General features: G+C 37.2%; 1 protein-coding gene across 1 annotated transcript in view; it reads left to right on the forward strand.

Moving 5' to 3' along the window:
• PRUNE2 (prune homolog 2 with BCH domain) overlaps positions 1-20,181 on the forward strand; it is a gene marked incomplete at both ends in the record, with an annotated part of 267,702 nt that overhangs the window by 58,521 nt on the left and 189,000 nt on the right. The window contains 4 exon segments of the mRNA XM_082843243.1: positions 13,469-13,621; positions 16,126-16,220; positions 17,049-17,064; positions 17,067-17,104. Of these exon segments, the coding sequence (XP_082699369.1) occupies positions 13,469-13,621; positions 16,126-16,220; positions 17,049-17,064; positions 17,067-17,104 (302 nt within the window).

The raw sequence follows: 20,181 nt of genomic DNA on the forward strand, positions 1-20,181 counted from the left end.
CCAATTTTTAAAACCTCTTGAATCTTTAATAAATATAAGAAAGGAACCAAGTCGAATTTTGCTATGTTCACTAAGCTCAAACTTAGATTTTAGGGCTTCCCTGGTGGCGCGGTGGTTGAGAGTCCGCCTGCCGATGCAGGGAACACAGGTTCGTGCCCTGGTCCGGGAAGATCCCACATGCCGCAGAGCGGCTGGGCCCGTGAGCCGTGGCCACTGAGCCTGCGCGTCCGGAGCCTGTGCTCCGCAACGGGAGAGGCCACAACAGTGAGAGGCCTGCGTACGGCAAAAAAAAAAAAAAAAACCTTAGATTTTATAGTTTTCCAATCATGTATTAACACCAAACCTACAGGGAAGTTTTAAAGGGAACTTTTTTATGTGCCTGTAAATAATTTTAGGATTCATTATTTTCATAACGTAATTCTTTCTAAAGAGTTTTCTCTGGAAATAGCTATGTTATTTTGTATTTTGGGGTGCTCAAAATGATCATTAATTTGACACACATGTCTAGAACATGTATTATGCATTCTTCTAGGTCTTGAAGGAATGCAAATTTCTACACACACCTCTGCCATAAAGAATTTTGAAAAATGTCTGTTTCCAGATGTCATGAGGGTTAAATATTTACAGTCAAGAATTGAAAGAATCTTTAAAAACAGCATAATTGGACCTCTATGGAAGATACATTATTATAAACTTTGTGCCAAAAAAATCTGAGTATACTCCAAACTAAGTACTTAATCAGTTTGGTTGTTCTTTGCCTTTCGTTCTCATGATCATATCCTAAAATCCATCATGCTGAGGCACACTGGTGTGCTGGAAGTGGATTTCAAGTGGGCCAAGATATTGATCCCCTCAGTCCTTGGAGAGGACCCTAAGTATGCCTCCTAGCCTGGTAGGCTGAAAAAAAAATCTAATTTTCTGTGTGTTCCTTAATGTGCAAAAGATTGAGCCTACTGTTCCACTGTTCTTATCTTTGGTGCCTGGAACAGTGCCTGTCATATAATAGACCCTCAATAAATCCTGTCATAAAATGAATTTTGCAAGATTGTTTATATAGTTTCTGTTTTTATGACTATATTGATTTAATTGGGACTATGATATTGTAATTTCCATTTCATTCCAGCCCACCCCTACAATATTCTTAATGTCCAGAATTTGAACATTGTTTCTTCCAATAATAACCCCCCACTTTTTTAGCTTTTAGAAATCCTTGTGTTCGTATTTTGCAAACGTTTGTTTTTATTTTCATCTTTTGGTTGTCCACTTTGTATATATAAGTTTAACCCTTTCATGGAGTATAATACATGCACAGAAAAGAATACAAAACATAAATATAAAAATATAAATATACAGTTCAGTGAAATATCACAAAAGGGACACCCTTTTAACAATTAACCAGGTTAAGAAGTAGAACAAGATGACCGCTTTGTGCCCCTCCCCATCACCACTCACTCCCTCTCTAACTAAGTAAGGGTAACCAATATTCTGATTTTTATGGCGCACAGTTTCCTGCTTTTCTTTAAATTTTACCACCCCTATGTGTCCCCCATAACAGTAGAGATTGGTTTTTGTCTGTTTTGTATATTATGTAGATGGAATCATATAGTATACACTCTCATTGTTATTAGATCTCTATATTTATATTAAATGTAGTATCTATTTGCATAGGTCAGTTATCTATCATCTATTCATCTATTATTTATTTATTTTATTTTTTGTGTCCTTTCTTCTTCCATAGAATATTTGAAGTGGTTTACAAAAATGCATGTAAAGGTAACAAAACAGAAAAAAGGGTCAGAGTCAGGAAACATACAAATAAATAAATTTGGAGGAGTAAAAGTGGTGTTCTGTTTGAAAGTTTGAATAATAGCTTCCTGGAGTCAATGAAAAAATAGAAATATAATTAATTGTAAAATTCATATTATTACTAAAACAAACACAATACCAGTTCCTTATTAAAAGAACATCTAAGTCTAAAGGTTTTTTCCTTATGTCAGTCTTCTTGAAAAGACACCTAATAGTCATAGGTAATCCTCCAACTTTTACATATGTAATAGCATTTATACAGGAACTGGGCAGAGTGCATCACACACTTTCTGCTCCTCAGTCAGCGTATGGGGATGGTTTTAATCAGCTTCATCTTGTCTAGTAAACGTATTTCCTGTTCCAAATCTCTTTTCTATGCATGCTGATGTTTTTCTCTAAATACAGGATAGTAATACTTAAAATCAGTCGTGTTGGGATCTTTTGTAGTCTTACACTCACTGCTGTAGCTGTATATCAAAATGTTTGCATTATGCGATAATATTATATTCAAATATGGAGATAGAACCTGATTATTATGGATGCTGTTAAAAGATCATTTGTATACTGATTAGAAGTAGGTATCAAGTTGCCAGTGTAGAAATAACCTGCCGTGTTTATCTAATAATCTCCCCTGTCATGCTATCATATGGACCTTGGCAGGAGAGTTATGGATAAATGTCAACAGGTGACCCAGCCATGGCTAATATGTGTTCAGGCTCTGTGGGGGATTTAACAACGTTGACATAATTTGTGTTTTCTTGAATTAATACTTCTTACAATAGCTAGGTCTTGCTGTTGTCTTTCAGTAGGACATACCTCAAACTTAGAGATTTCAGGATACAGATCATTAGCATCGCTTTCATCTGAAAAGGCATAGATTTACTTATGGAGATTACTTTCTGATTATTTGTGTAAGAAATTATTTGTCTAAGAAAAGAATGTGCTCATTCAGATGAGATCGTAAGTAACCCTGATTTTTGGAAATGTGTCTTTTCCTCCCCTTCCTATCTCTGTTTTTGCTGTTGTGGTTCCCGTTTCTTTGCTTTTTTTCTTTTCTTCTGACTTGTCTTTTCATCTCCTCCTCCTCTTTCTACTTTCTCCCTCCTACTACCTGCTTCTAAGATTTCACTGTTATCATTTTCAAATAAGCTGCAACCTGTTCTATCTAAAAGTCACATTATACAGTCATGGTGGCCTAAACTTGGTGTTTGGTTATGCCCTGGGTTTGTACCAAAAGCAAACAATTATAGACCTGCCAGACTCCTCAACCTGTATTCTTTTATTTCCTGCAGAAATGTTTACTAGAGGGTAATTGCCAAATTTAAGGTCCGTTAAATTGCTGAATCATCGCATTGGGGGTTTGTGTGCCCACATATGTGTGTGTGTGCTTCACAGAACCAGCTGGCAATGATGAGACTGCAGCCACTGATTACCAGGCAGGTTTCCATCAAAACCACACTTCACCCGGCCTTTCATGTTTATGTGTATAAAGCCTTGACAGAGCCACAACTTGAATAGTGAAACAGATAACAGCTTGTTCTTAGCTTAGGACGCGGAAAAAGTATGCCCTAGGTTTTAAAGAAACAACTCTCTCCTTCTGGTGGTCATTCCATTTGAACTTTAATAAAGAATTGTTGCTTGCTATTTTCGTAGCCTAGATTAACAGCTTCAAAAAGATCCTTTTAAGGAGGTAAAATAGGAAAGGAACAGAGCCAGTTTTTTTTCTTTTTTTTTTTTCTCTCTTGCCCAAAGAGTGAATCATCCATCTCCCAAAATGGTTACAAAGTCCAAAAGGAATTAAGCGGCTGTTTTGCTTAGGAAGAGGGATGGCCTGTGTTGGGGGAAGGGGAAAGAAATTATTTTTTCTGCAAGATATAAAACCAGAACATTTCCTCAACCTTAGAGTGTTAATTATTTCTTTTGCCATATAAAGATAAATTTTATTCTTAAATTCAGACATTTTAAATTTATAAGATTACTAAGCGGGGCTTCCCTGGTGGCACAGTGGTTGAGAATCTGCCTGCTAATGCAGGGTACACGGGTTCAAGCCCTGGTCTGGGAAGATCCCACATGCCGCGGAGCAATTAGGCCCGTGAGCCACAGCTACTGAGCCTGCGCGTCTGGAGCCTGTGCTCCGCAACAAGAGAGGCCGTGATAGTGAAGAGGCCCGCGCACCGCGATGAAGAGTGGCTCCCGCTCGCCGCAACTAGACAAAACCCTCGCACAGAAACGAAGACCCAACGCAGCCAAAAATAAATTTAAAAAATTAAAAAAAAAAAGATTACTGTTAAAAAAAAAGATTACTAAGCATTTGAATAATATGCTCCCGTTTTATCACTGTTCAGGCAGAAATATAAGCTAAGTTGTATTTTCTATTTTTTTCTCCTTCCTTCTCCCTTCCCCCTCCCTCCCTCTCTCTATTATTCATCCTTTATTTTTTTTGTTTCAGTATGAAAAAGAAAATGATCCCAGGTGAAACAGGAAAGAGGTTTAAAATCCCTTCTTTTCTGCTAAGAATTTACCATGCAGAATATGCCTTGACTGTGGTGAATCTTTTCCCCAAACAACTTCTGACTTCATTAGATCATGTTTGATATTAGTACACTGCAGTTGCTTTTGGCAAGATGTCCTTCACTTCTCCATTCTTTTGAACAAAGAATATGTGGTTGATATTTTTTCTAATGGAATGAAATGTTTGTTACTTTTTTTTTTTTTTTTTCGGTATGCGGGACTCTCACTGTTGTGGCCTCTCCCGTTGCGGAGCACAGGCTCCGGACGCGCACGCTCAGCGGCCATGGCTCACGGGCCCAGCCGCTCTGCGGCATGTGGGATCTTCCCGGACCGGGGCACGAACCCGTGTCCCCTGCATCGGCAGGCGGACTCTCAACCACTGCACCACCAGGGAAGCCCCTGTTACTGTTTTATTATAATTGCTTTCTCCGTTGCTTGTCGTTAATCCCCCATGGCCTGTGAATACCTGGGACGCATTTGGGTACATGTATATGGATTTAAGTATTTTTTAGTTCTGCTGAATTTGCTGGATGTTAAGTCAACTCTTATGCCAAAAATAGGTTTGATTTTGCGAAGAGGTGCCTTTGGCTGCTCCACATCCTGATACTGATATTTAACTAAGTATGTCGCTAAATGGATCTCTAAAGTGAAGTAGAAAAATTTGCTATAGATGAGTCTCTTGGATAAAGTTGGGCCATAGCCTTTCTTCTGCAGTAAAAACAACTCAAGAGTATGGTGGCCATTTTCTGAGTTATTGTTTTCCTACTTACATCAGAACATCTTCTCCTTTTTAATCGTCAAGGTAAACCTAATTATAATGTCAGAAGTTTCTTTTCATTGAATTATTGTGTAGGATTCTGTTTAGTGCAGTATCTGTTATATTAATTTCTGAATACTGCCTTTTTATGTATTTTAAAATCAAGATCCCCAAATTGAAGAAATTGAATTCTTGATTTGACTGTAAGCCAGGCACATTTTTGTGAAATTTATCCCTAAATATTTATATTTTGATGCTAATACAGTTTTTTAATTTAAATTTGATTTTCTAATTGTTCATGATTGTTTATAGAAATACAAGGGCTGTATTATTGACCTTATATCCATCAACCTTGCAAAATTTATTTACTATTTTAAGTTTATTTGTATTACTAGTTAATTAATTCATTTGTATTAATGAGTAATTCATTTGTATTTTCATTTGTAAGTTCCTACACATACCATCTATGAAGAAGTCAGTTTTTATTTCTTCCTTTTCTTTATACTTTTGCTTCTTTTACCCGTGTTATTTCTCTGGGCTACGATTCACATTGAAGTATTAAATAGAAATAGAAATAGCAGGCATCTTTGTCTCATTCCTGATTTGAGGTGGAAGTCTTTCAATATTTCACAGTTAAATATAACGTTTGCTTTCCTTATTTGGTTTTTACAAATGCCCTTCATCAAATTAAGGAAATTGTCTTCTATTTCCACTTGGCTGAGATTTTATATGATTAAATCTTGGATTTTATCAAGTAGTTTCATTACTTGACATCTACTGAAGTGATCATTTGATTTTTCTCTTCTATTAGTGTGGTGAATTATATTAATTAACTTTGGAATGTTAATTTGTCCTTTAATTCCTAGGAAATCCCTATTTGGTGACAATACAATATCCTATTATATATTGCTAATTTGATTTGGGACTAGCTTTAAAAAACTTTTTTGCAACTACGTTTATGAGAGAGACCTGCCTCTACTTCTTTCTTGTAATGTTTCTGTTGAGTGTTGGTATGAAGATTATGCTGGATTCAGAAAATAAGTTGGGAAGTGTTTTCTCTTTCTAATCTTCAGAAGAATTTGTGTAAAATTAGTATTTTTTAAATGTGTGGAACTATGGCTATTAAACTATGGATTCATTTTAAAATAAATACAAAACCATCCAGATTTTAAATTGCTTTTCCTGCCAGTTTTGGCAAGTTGAGTTTTTCCAGAAATGTCCATTTCCTCTAAAATTTAAAATCTGTTAACGTTGTACTTCTCTTTTAATGTCGTTAGAATCTGTAGTATGTCACGTTTCATTCCTAATACTGGAAAATTATACCTTCTATCATTCTTCTCTCTCTTTTTTTCTTGAACAGTTTTTAAAAAACTGTTAGTCTTTTCAAAGTATCAATTTGTTGTTTTATTTTCTGTATACGTGTTTCTTTCCTGTGTCTTATGTTTTGCTCTTACCTTTATTATATCCTTCCTTATACATTTTTTTAGTTGAATTTGTCAGTTTTTTTAACATCTATGCTTTTGAGGATATAAAACTTCCTCAGAGCATAGCTTTAGTTGCATCTTACAAATCTAAATGTCATATTTTCATTATCATTCAATTAAAATATATTGTAATTTATGTTGTAATTTCTTCTTTTACCATGAGTTATTTAGAAGTGCATTGTTTATTTTTCAAACATTTGGAAATTTTCTAGTTTTGTTTTATTACTGATTTTTAGACTATTTTCATGATGGCCACAGAATATAACTATGTGATTGTAATCCTTTGACATTTGTTAAGGCTTGATTTTTTTGTCTCAACAGGTAGTTAATTTTGGTTAATGTCTCATTTGTATTAGAAAAGAAAGTATAGTCTGCCATTGTTGATAACAATGTTCAATTTATGTTAATTAGGTCAACTTTGTTATTCATGTTGCTCAAATATTCTACATATTTACAGATTTTTTTTCCTGCTGGTTCTTAGAGTTGCTGAGAGATGTGTGTGCAAAATTTCCCACTGAGACTGTGTTTTATCTCATTCTTCATCCAGTTTTGCCAATTTTTTGTTTTACATATTTAGAAGCTATTAGGTAATGTTATTAGCTCATATAAATTTAAGATTGTTGTATCTACCTGATGGTTGAATGTTTAATAATAAATACATATTTGTCTTAATTTCAAGTAATTCTTCTTGTCAGAGTCTACTTTATCTAATAATAGTATATTATATCAATGTTACATCTTTTTCTATTCTTTTGCTTTGTTTTTCAATATCATTATATCTAAGGTGTGCTCTTGTAAACAGTATATTGCTATTGTAGTTTTTAAAATTCAGGTTCATAATTTTTGTCTTTTAATGGAAGTACTTTGTTTACTTGTTTGTTGTTGGTAAAAAACACATAACGTTAGATTTACCATCTTAAACATTTTTAAGTGTACGGTTCAGTAGTGTTAAGTATATTCACATTATTGTGCGACAGATGTCTAGAACTTTTTTGTCTTGCAACACTGAAACTCTATACCCACTGAACACTAATTGTCTCTTTACATTAATATAATTGCTCTAACATTTGGGTTTAATTTGTCATTTTGCTATTTGTTTTCTATTTATCTCACATTTTCCCCTTCTCCTCTCATTTCTTTACTGCTATTACACTAAATAAGGACTTTTACTATTACATTTCCTTCCATTAGCTTACTAGTTATGAATTCTTTTTTAGAAAATTATTTTAGCGTTATAATAAAGATTACAAAATACCATTAAAATCTCTTGTAAATCGATATTTTTGCCACTTGTCTGATCATCCAAGAACCTTAGAGCAATTTATCTCTACTTAGTTCATTCTGCAATTTGTTACTATTGAAATGTATTTTATTTTATTTTATTTTTTTACTAAGATTTTCTTTATTTTTTTGAAATGTATTTTAATTACACATATATTTTAAACTCCATATTATAAATGTTTTATACAGTGAATATTGATTTATTCTTACCCACATATTTATATTCTCCAGTGTTCTTTCCTTCCTGCATTTCTTTGCTTCCATCTATAATAATTTCCCTCTGCCTTTACTGTTTTGTTAGTGTGGGTTCTTCTTGTGACAAATTCTTCCAGTTTATATTTCTGAAAATGTCTTTATTTTGCCTTCATTTTTTTCTTATATTTCAGTATAGAATTCAACATCAGCAATTATTTTATATCAGCACTTTGAAGCTGTAATTCCAATGTCTTCTGATTTTCGTCATTTTAGATGAAATTAGCTCTCAGTTTTATTGTAGTTCCTTTGACAGTAATATATTTCTTTTTCTCTGATTTAAAACTTTTTCCCTCTGTAATTTTTAGCTGTTTCACTGTCATGTGCCTAGAGGTGTTTTTCTTTGTATTTATTCTTATTTGGGTTCATAATTTATCTTGAGTATTAGAGTAGTATCTTTCATTAATTTTGAAAAATGATTGACCACTGTTTTTCAAATATTGTCTCAGCCCATTTTTCTCTCTCCTTTCCAAGGGGAATTCCTATTACATATATCTTAGACCTTTTTTCTATGTCACCTATGTTTCTTATGCTCATCTCTATATTTTTATCCATTTTTCTCTCCATGCGTCAGTGAGGATATTTTCTTCTAAGATATTTTTCAATTCGCTAACTTTTTCCTTGCTATAATCTGTTGTTTACAGATATTTTTGTTCAGTTATTAAATTTATAGCCTTAAAATTTCTTTTGAACATTTTATTTATAGATTCTAATTCTCTTCTATAATTCTCCAGCTAATTTTTTTATTCCCCCGATTCTGTTTCCATTCTTTTCTCAAGAGTTTTTTCCTCTGGAGTTGCCATTCATTTGTTTATATTTCCTTTATGCTTGGTAATTTTTTACTGAATGCTGAATATGTATATGCAAAATGTAGAGATGAAGCTATAGATGATGAAATTCCTTTGCTATGGAGAGGATTTACTTTTGCACCTCAAAGGCAGTTAGAAGACTGTCAGATAAACTTAATGTATTCTGTGTTTGAGCTGATTCAAATCAGGATTTCAGGCTTCATGAAGACTGGTCTATTTTTGCTTCACCCTTTATTACAGGCAGGACTCAGCAAACGTTTTCTGTGTCAGATTTTTAGATAGTGTCAGATTTTTAGATATTTTTAGATAGTAAATATTTTAGACTTTGCAGGTCTGTGGTCTCTGCTGCAACTATGCAACCCTGTCATTACAAAAAACAATCCATGAAAAATATGTAAATTAATGGGTGTGGTTGTGTTCCAATAAAACTTTATTTATAAAAACAGGCAGTAGGTCATATTTGCCCTGCAGACTGTATTTTTCCAATCTTTTTTTTTTTTTGCATCTTTATTGGAGTATAATTGCTTTACAATGGTGTGTTAGTTTCTGCTTTATAACAAAGTGAATCAGTTATACATATACATATGTTCCCATATCTCTTCCCTCTTGAGTCTCCCTCCCTCCCACCCTCCCTATCCCACCCCTCTAGGTGGTCAAAAAGCACTGAGCTGATCTCCCTGTGCTACGCGGCTGCTTCCCACTGGCTATCTACCTTACATTTGGTAGTGTATATATGTCCATGCCTCTCTCTCGCTTTGTCACAGCTTACCCTTCCCCCTCCCCATATCCTCACGTCCATTCTCTAGTAGGTCTGTGTCTTTATTCCTGTCTTACCGTTAGGTTCTTCATGACATTTGTTTTTTTCTTAAATTCCATATATATGTGTTAGCATACGGTATTTGTCTTTCTCTTTCTGACTTACTTCACTCTGTATGACAGACTCTGGGTCTATCCACCTCATTACAAATAGCTCAATTTCGTTTCTTTTTATGGCTGAGTAATATTCCATTGTATATATGTGCCACATCTTCTTTATCCATTCATCCGATGATGGACACTTAGGTTGTTTCCATCTCCGTGCTATTGTAAATAGAGCTGCAATGAACATTTTGGTACATGACTCTTTTTTTTTTTTTTTTTTTTTTTTTTGTGGTACACGGGCCTCTCACTGTTGTGGCCTCTCCCGTTGCAGAGCACAGGCTCCGGACGCGCAGGCCCAGCGGCCATGGCTCACGGGCCCAGCCGCTCTGCGGCATGTGGGATCTTCCTGGACCGGGGCACGAACCCGTGTCCCCTGCATCGGCAGGCGGACTCTCAACCACTGCACCACCAGGGAAGCCCAAGTACATGACTCTTTTTGAATTATGGTTTTCTCAGGGTATATGCCCAGTAGTGGGATTGCTGGGTTGTATGGTAGTTCTATTTGTAGTTTTTTAAGGAACCTCCATACTGTTCTCCATAGTGGCTGTACCAATTCACATTCCCACCAGCAGTGCAAGAGTGTTCCCTTTTCTCCACACCCTCTCCAGCATTTATTGTTTCTAGATTTTTTTTTTTTTTTGTGGTACACGGGCCTCTCACTGTTGTGGCCTCTCCCTTTGCTGAGCACAGGCTCCGGACGCGCACGCTCAGCGGCCATGGCTCACGGGTCCAGCCACTCCGCGGCATGTGGGATCTTCCCGGACTGGGGCACGAACCCATGTCCCCTGCATCGGCAGGCGGACTCTCAACCACTGCGCCACCAGGGAAGCCCATGTTTCTAGATTTTTTAATGATGGCCATTCTGACTGGTATGAGATGATATCTCATTGTAATTTTGATTTTCGTTTCTCTAATGATTAATGATGTTGAGCATTCTTTCATGTGTTTGTTGGCAGTCTGTATATCTTCTTTGGAGAAATGTCTATTTAGGTCTTCTGCCTTCCAATCTTTATGCCAGGATGTGGGGACATTCTCTCCAGGGATCTCATCTCAAATCTTGGGATATTTAAGATTCCTCTGTGGAGAGCTCTAAGCTCCAATTTTTGTCTCCCTCCTCCTGTGAAACTGCTGTTAGATCTGCTAATCTTCTCATGTGATTGGCTACAATATGAATTAGCAGACACTCAGAGGGGAAAAGCAACATCAAATGCTGGGTTTACCTCTTTGCATTTACTTTCTCTCCAGGATTGTAGCTTCTAAGATAGTCACCTGGGTAACTCTCTGATGCCTTCACAGATTTTTCCCAAAAAATTTATGTAGATTTTCTCCTTGTTCTTGGAACAAGTAATCTGGCAAGCGTATGAAGATCTTTTTTGAAATTCAGATTCACCATTGCCTTAACAAAGAGAGTAAAAATCATCCTTATATTTCAGGTTTTATGTCAGAAATTGTCAGACCAAAGGGTATATTCAGAATCCAGTTGGCTACTCCCCGCCCCATCTTTAAATGATAATTTGCCTTGAATCTGTTCAATTCCCTTCATACTGACTGCTCCTTCTTTAGTTCTCATCTAAAACAGCCTTCTGATTCTCCCAGTGTGCCTTGTCTAATTCATTTCCTCATGGTAGCCAGAGTAAGTCTTATAAAACATAAATTTGAGCATGTTACCCCTCCCTGCTTAAAATTCTAGTGACTCTCCATTTCCCTTAGAATATGAAAGACAAATTTTAAGATAGCTTGAAAGGCCCTCAGGACCTGAGCCCTGTTTACCTCTCCAACCTGATTTTTCAAAAATTATTCTTTAAGACTGTATTCTCTAGTTCTAATTAATTTCTTTCCATTTCTTGAACTGGCCAAATCCTCTCCCACCTCAGTGCCTTTGCATATGATCTACCTGGGTCATGATGTCCCTTTTACCTTGCCTTCGCCTTAAGTTCCTAGTTATCATTCAAATCTCAGCTTAGCTTATTAACTCATTCTCTAGGAAACCTTTTCTGACTCCTGAATTCTTGCCTAGATTCAGAGTACTGTGTATTTCCTCAGCAATATTTCTTATCCCCCTTATATTGAAAATTTATGTGTTGACTTCTTTGTATCTCCTTAACTACTATAAGCTTCAAGGGGCAAGGCTAGCTCTAGTCCAGTTATGAATCATTAGCATCTAGCACAGTGCCTGGCTAAAGGCACTAAAGTTCTTTGCTAAAGAACTAAAGTTCTTTGCTAAAGGAATGAATGAATGAGATGCTTTAAATGTGTTTGGCAGTATTTATTTTTCATTATGATGTTTACATTTATTGATTTTTAGTATATAACCTTATAAGCTGGGAAAGCAGTATTATTTCTGTTTTTAAAATAGGCAGATAGGAACAGAGCAGCCAGATGACTTGCTTGGGATTTTTCAGGATTTTTAATGGTGAACGTGTATCTATTCTCTAGGTTCTATAGAGCTCCAGGTAGATGGCAAGATTATGTACCATAGTTTTCCCTCACTCATTACTTCATTGGTCCTTTTACATTCTTACCACTTTCTTTATTTTCCTTCCCCCTATATTATCATTTAGGCCACACTGAAAACTAGAGAGATGGTGACACCCTGATTAATCAATAAGTTTGAGGATTTTTAGAGAGTTTAATCCTTCATCATTAAGCGAAACTTCCATTTCCCCCACGACTCTGTGTTAGTCTGGCCTCAGGGTGCAGGGGAAGGAGATGTGACAGGTGGTAAGTCCTCCCTTTCAAGGTGAGATTATGCATAGAAATTCCAGGAGTTTGTGAGAGGTCAGTCATTCGTATTATCAAATCACTTTGTAATTGAAACCCATGATTTAGAGCCAGTTTATGAATCCTTATAATTAGATATTAGTAAATAACTTCAAAACTGTGTGTGGTACCTGGAAGATTGGGAGTGGATTTGAGGTTCACTACCTTATCAGATTCCTTTGGTGCTGACATTGAGGCTATGAAATCATTTAATTTTTTTTTTAACGTCTTTATTGGAGTATAATTGCTTTACAATGGTGTGTTAGTTTCTGCTTTATAACAAAGTGAATCAGCTGTGCATATACATATATCCCCATATCTCCTCCCTCTTGCGTCTCCCTCCCACCCTCCCTATCCCACCCCTCTAGGTGGTCACAAAGCACGGAGCTGATCTCCCTTCATTTAATTTTTAAAAGGAGGAAGTTCTTATGTGAAATCAGAAACATGATGAGTGGAAACAATCTTCTCTGTGGTCTCTTAAAGAGATTATTAAAGGGAAATATTAAATCATATTTAATATCCTTAAATAGTTTATCATTAACTTCCATTCTGAAATCATTTAAAACCAATGTTTATCACTTTTGTGTATCTGTGTGGGGTGGGGGAAAGAGACAGATTTTGTTCCTTTGTGTATAACTCTGCCATAAAGTGTGCCGTAGTCAGTTCAGTTGTTGGGATTAATACTCAGAGAACAATGAGGCAGGACAGACAGTATCTGAAGCGTTTTCTAAAAACTGTCTCTTGAATGTTACACAATGAGGCCCCAGGCAAGAATCTGGAATCTGGAAGTAGAAACAGAGATTGAGAGACCAGAAGGCATTTATTTTTCTGGGCCCCATCCTGGCTTGACTGGAAAGTTTGAAGGCGACTTGATTCATGCCTTTCAGGTAGCATCCTTTTCAAGTGGATGGCCATGGAACCCAAGAAGATCTCAGAGAAGCAGGAGGAAATTCTTTCTATCCTGGAAGAAAAATTTCCTCGCTTACCTCCAAGAGATGACATTATCAGCGTCCTGCAGGAGACCCAATTCAGTGCTCAGGGTGAGTGACTCTGTCCCCCAGCTCTGTCTCAGCTGCTGAGGAGGGATGATTTGTGATGTGGAGTGTTACTGGGCCCCAGGAGGTGAATTTGAGTGTGGCTTCACGTTCTTGCGTTTTGCTGGAGGTTGTGGAAGATTTTCAGGCACACCAGGTTAACTCATCTGGAAGCAGACAGTCTGTACTGCAGGCTTTCCTCTGAAACCTTCGTGTCTGGATGTGTGGTTAATCCATGCATCTAATGGGCACCCCAGATGCATCATCATATGAAATCTCTGTGCTGAGAGGGTTCTATTTTGAGAATGTGGCAGGAGCAATGTCACGCACAATGAGATTTCATCAATCAATTAATTTTAGAAAAAAATAAAAGACTCTTAAGCAGATAAAAGTGTTCTGTAAGTCTAGGCTTTGTCAAGAGAGTGGATTTCCTGGATCAATTGTTTAATAATAATAATAATAGATATAGTTCATTAAGTGCCTAATATGTCCAAGGTTCTGATGGTATAACTTTGCATGAACTAGAGTCCTCGCGACAACCCTGTCAGGTGGAATTATTTATTATCCCTGATTTCCAGATGGGAACACTGAAGCACAGAAAGGCATCTTTGCTTTCCCATCATCACACACACAGCTAGGAAGTGGCCAGGCCAGGATTTAAACCCAGACAGTCTATCTTTAAGGTGCATAGCTTTCTCCCTTAGTTCGGGATCCCTCGGGGCAGAGCCTTAGGCAAAGCAATTTATTTGGGAGGTAATCCCGGAAAACACTGATAGGGCATGGAGCGCTTTAACAAGCAAGTTAGCTTTGTGGGAAACCAAGCCTTCATCCCGCTAGGGAACTCTGCAAAAGAGTGTAAAATTGCACCGCAGAGTTTTCCTACCCGAGGGGTGCAGTGGCATGTTGCAACTTGTTTATCAGAGCTCCAAGAGCTGATTGTTAAATTTTCAGGAATTTTGTGAGTGGGTTGATGTTGGGTTGGCAGGTTGAAATCAGTCACGGTAGAAGGAGTGACAACACAGAAATGAACACTACAACTCAGGTTTTGTTATGAGCATACCACTGGAATGTTGAGGGGTACTTAGTCCCAGGGACTGTTAATTCCTCCAGGGTGGGCTCTGGCAGCCAGAGAAAGCCCTCAGGAAAAGAGATGCAGGTGCTAGTGGTTGAGGGCCCTGCATCGGGAAAGTCTGAGGAAATGTGGACGGGACACTGACGCACCTGCCACACCTTCTGTTACATATGCTCTTGTGCATGTGCACAAGATGTACGTGGATGTATAGCTGCGTGATGGTATGCATTTTGTCATTCATTTTCAAAACTAGACCAAACTTTTAATGTCACTGTATATTCTATAGAGCATTTTACGCTGTAGTAGGATGGATTGAAGCCTTCCAATCTTCAAGTCGAAGAAAAATATTTAGTACCTATCTGTTTCCCCTACTGCTGTGATTGACAGTGTTCTAAGTTGGAAGGGCAAGTCGTTGACTCTGCTGTCTTAATATGCATCTGGGTAGGAGATATGTGCTTTACTGGCCTTTACTGTAAGTCTTCTTCTCAAGAGTTTAGGCCTAATCTGATACAATAACCTAGGGTGAGAATTCATTGTTAAGCCAGAGCCTTTCCTGATTTTCTGTGATAAATTTTATTGAAGCACATGGGTCAGCTGACTAAAAACTATGCAGTTCTGGATAATTTATCCCTTCTGGATTATTCCTCCCATCATTTAAGTAATCCTTTATCTCCTATTGCCAGAGCCTATTACAAGGGTGACCAACTTAATTATGATAGTTTTATGGGTCATATTTATAAAGTGCATTTTGAGTAAAATTACAGTTGAAAACACGGAGGCTCACCTTAATGCATCCTGAAAGCAAATCGTGGCCTTCTTAGGTATTATTTGGTTATTTGCTTGGTTATGCTAGTTTTCTTTTTACCTCCTCCCCTTCCCTTCTCTGCTTTTATCTGCTATGGGCTTCCAGAGTCTGACCTCTGAGTATTTGATCTTCTGGGCTCCCCTGAAGATTACTGGTTTCTGGTTGGATTTGGTCCATGGGAAGAGTTAGAAACATATGGGGCGTGGGAGTCAAAGGAAGAAGAGGCTGTAATATTTCTTCCCTGCTCCCTTCCTGTTTGGTGCTAAGTTTCTGGCAGCCCCTCTTCTACTGTTCCAGATCCCTGTTTCCCTCCTTTGAACCTCTGCTGGTCTCCGAATGCCTCACTATCTTTTATTAGTTTTCTCAGTCCCGCCCACATCTCTGTAAGAGTCCTGCCATTAAAGAATCTTCTTTTGCATCCTGAAGGGTGAATGCTATTTCCTGCTGGGATCCTAACTGATGCAAACATTGTCAGTAATGTGATTTTTGCCTTAATATGTGTCTTTATTATGGTTAAAAGAAATATGAGAGGGGAAATACTGAAATTAACAGGGCGACTTCTTTAGATAATCCCTTGATATTACCAAAAAAGTTCCCCAAGTATAACATACTGTTTTTTTCTCTCATCCACAGGTTTAAGTATTGAACAGACAATGCTGAAGGATCTGAAGGAACTTTCAGATGGAGAAATAAAAGTGGCCATTAGTAGCGTGAACATGACCCTGGAGGTAAGGGTGGGAAAGCTTTTTCAGCAATGACAGATTTCACACAATTGCATTCTGAGAAAATGGAATACGATTCTGTCTATTGCATAAGTTAGTGTTAGTCTTTTGCTGTGATATATTTGCTTCTTTGTGATATATTTGACTAGGAATGCGGGTTATTATTTTGGGTGAAAACACTATGCTAAACCAATGAAAAATGCCAAACAAGATGAGTGCCACTTCATTCATCTCAGTAAAACAAAATCACATATGTATACATGTATGTGTATGTATATGTATATCCTGTTTAATAACAATGATTATACATGTGATTAGATTCACTTCCTTTTTCTGTGCACTACCCTGCATTGTCCATAGATCTGTTCTAAGAAACCAAGCTGTCCTTTGGCTTTTGTAAGCTATTTGGATCCATGTCCTTTTGAGAATCAGTGGTGACAAATCAAGTATTAATAAGACCCTCCTTCCAATCTGTTAAATGAATGGTTCAAAGTGAATGCAGCTCTTGACTTTGTATGTTTCCTCGGTAAATTGTCTTTTGTTTACTTTGGGGCTTTTCAGTGACTTGCATGTTAATCTTAATCATCCTAACTAATGGGAATTATATTTTACAGAGGCACATTTATGCCGTGCAGAACTCTGAGTATTTTTTACTGTTATGTTGCCTTGATCAAGCGATCCACCTTTAATTGAGGCACTGAACTCTCAAGTCAAGTTTATGGAGATAAAAATTGCTGTCTAGGCATTTTGTCTTTTAGATTTTAGAACTGTATGTTGCTATTCTTTTTATTTTTCTGGTGGTAATGGTGACTGTATCACTGTGTATATTTCTAGGGCATAGCAGGCACGCATGGGGTAGCCATGCCTCGGAAAACCCAAGAGCAAACCAGGTGGCTTTTTCTGTGATTTCTTTGTAAAATTGTTCCTAGGTGTTTTGATATTGTAGTTCGGCTTGTACATCCATATGAGTACCAAGAGGCAGAGTGTTGTCGCTAAAGATACTCACACTTCATGGTGATATAGTTTACAGACCATATTCTCATTGCATATAGAAACTCAACTGTTTCTATGGACTTTCGAATTGATAAATGCTCCATATAATTAGATGATGATGTGACTCAATACAAGAAATACATGCAATTTGGGATGTAGTAATGAGATCATCACCTTCAATTACAAATCTGCTTTGTGTCTAGAAATCCAAGGAAGACATGGATCTTGCAAGGGTCAGTGGCTTTGAGAATCATTTCTACCAGTTCAGACCTTAGGGTTTTCTTTCTCTTTCCCCCCTCCCGTCTCCCTTCATTTAATGGCATCTTATTAGGTTTTAAATGCCTTGTTTGGAATTCCTTTCTAAATCAACATAGAGCATCTTGTAATTGCTTAGGGAACTGTCTGTAGTTAGCAAATTATTTTAAGGCTATTATTATTATTATAGATTTACTGTAGCTTTAATGTACCTTCATTTATATTATAGGAGTATACAAATGGCTCTGTCAGGTATGTTAAACTGTAAATGTTTATCAAGCTGAATAAGTGATAAAAAGATCGTCTTAATTTTGACAGTAATTTACATAGAGGGCCAGTAATTAATCAGGCGGCTAAGTATATCTCTGGAAGAGCTATATGATCTTCTGGGAGGAGGGAGAAGGACATTTATACATATAAAGAAGGGTACACAGATTAAACTCTAATCAGCTGAATGAGAGCTTTTCACTTGTACATAACAGGGATATTAAAGATAACTGAGAAATGCAGAAGGAACTCCTTAATAACATTGTATATCTTCTTTGAGAGAGAAAATGTACACTATTTATTTAATCTTTTAGTTGGAAAAATCCCCAAGTTAAGGGCAGAGTTTGGTTTTCTCCATAGATCATCCTGTGATACAGTGGCATTTTCACAATCTCTATCTATATTTGATTATATTTCAATATTCCTTTCCCATTCCCATTGAAAAATAATGACAGAATTCCCCCTGTCTTATTTTGTGTGTTTTGGAACAGCTGTCTAATAGCCCTTTAAATCTAGACATATTCTCAAAGAAATTTTCTTAGTTCCTATGACTTTCTAAATCTTACTTGTCCTTCAAAGCATGGTCAAGACCTAGCTACTTCATGATGACTTGTAGAAATTATCCATTTTCTATTACCACTTGCAAAATTGACCAACTTAGGACTTAAATATATACTATATCTTCCATTAATTTTGAACTTGTTTCAAATATTTAATCATGGTTAGACAATATTTTAAGTTAATTGGGGATAAAGATGGTATTGTTGGCTTCTATCTCCCTTTGATTTCCTGACACAGTGCTGGGGACATAGTAGGTACTCGCTTAATACAGATACACGTTGGTGTCTGCCATTTGTTCCTTTGATATCTGATTTTCATTTCCTGTTAAATTTAAGTAAGTCAGCTAGGAAAGCAAAGCCGTCTAACTATGCATCCAAGTCAATTTACTTTGTTTTCTTCCAGTCGGTTTCAACTGTAGCTGAAGGCTGAGATCAGCTAGATAAAATCTGGCCCACATATTTCTCAGTAGAACTGCTTATCCAGCAGTCCAAAATTTGAATGGGTTACTTGTCACTGGAAGGAATCAGCTGGAAGTTCTGTGTGATGTCAGAGCAATGGGAAAGAGGATTCCTTACATTTTCAATGGCCCTTTGCAACTCCACAGTTGTATGTGTCAGGGCTTTTATTTGCCTGATGACCCAGTTAACTTTCTTGGGTGGAAATATTGAGAAAATAAGAGGAATTTGTCTCCTTGCAACATATATAGAATGTCCTTCAGAGGGAAGCACTGGTTTGGGTGGTAGAAACCACTACCTTTGACAGATGGGTTCACTCTGGCCCTCTACGTTATAAAGAGAAAGCTACTAAACCTTTTGTCTCTCCTTTTTATTGTAGTATATCTCACAAATGATAGTTGTTCTAATTAAGGTTATATGGGTTATTGAAAATCTACCGTCAAAAGTAAATAATTACAATAATACTGAGTTTCAGTGCTTTGTTCAATATGTGAGATCAGAACAAGTGTGACCTTGAAAAGCAGTAGATAAAAAAATGGCTATATCAGGGGGCTTCCCTGGTGGCGCAGTGGTTGAGAGTCCGCCTGCCGATGCGGGGGACATGGGTTCGTGTCCCGGTCCGGGAGGATCCCACATGCCGTGGAGCACTGAGCCTGCACGTCCGGAGCCTGTGCTCCTCAACAGGAGAGGCCGCAACAGTGAGAGGCCCGCGTACCGCCAAAAATAAAAATTAAAAATGGCCATATCAGAAGCATGGCCAGAGGGCTAGTTCTTCTTGCAGAGAGGACTTGGAAGCTAGGACCATGGAAGAGATACTGCAGTCCCATTTCACATGGCCTCCAGTTCATTCTGAGTCTGAATATAGCACACATCCTGTGGGGCACACACACCATGTATAGGAATCCACTTCATTCATTATGGTTGTACCTGATCCTTTGTGCCCTTTTCATTGTTTGCCAATTTGATTATCAGGAAAGAGACACAGGTGGTTTTGATTTTGTTCTAATTCTGCATTTTAGTGGAGGAACCAGTAGAGAGAAACGAAGGTTGCCAAAAACCAAATCTATGTTAAAAAACTTTAAATAGTAAAGCCTTAGGGAAAATAAAGAAGAGAATTTATGGATATTAAAGTACGTGCTTAACTGGAACAAACTTTGCCTTTATGCTCCATTCGCTCCAGCAGAATGGAGCAATTATACATCCTGGGCCTACTTTACTCCTAGCAAAGCAGTATGTCTAGATGTTAAGGGAAAGGGACAAATCTTTCCATTCCAATAAGGTGCCAATGAAGCAAATGAGATTGCTCATGGCGATACCACATGAATAGTTCCCTTGCCAACACCAAGTATTATTACATCTTTAAGCATTTCCCAAGAGGCTGTAAATCATTAGCATCTTTCTTCAGGAAGAACAATAACCAGGCACTGACTTGATCA

Source organism: Leucopleurus acutus (genome assembly GCF_964270905.1).
Source record: "Leucopleurus acutus genome assembly, chromosome: 7".
Lineage (NCBI taxonomy): Eukaryota > Metazoa > Chordata > Mammalia > Artiodactyla > Delphinidae > Leucopleurus > Leucopleurus acutus.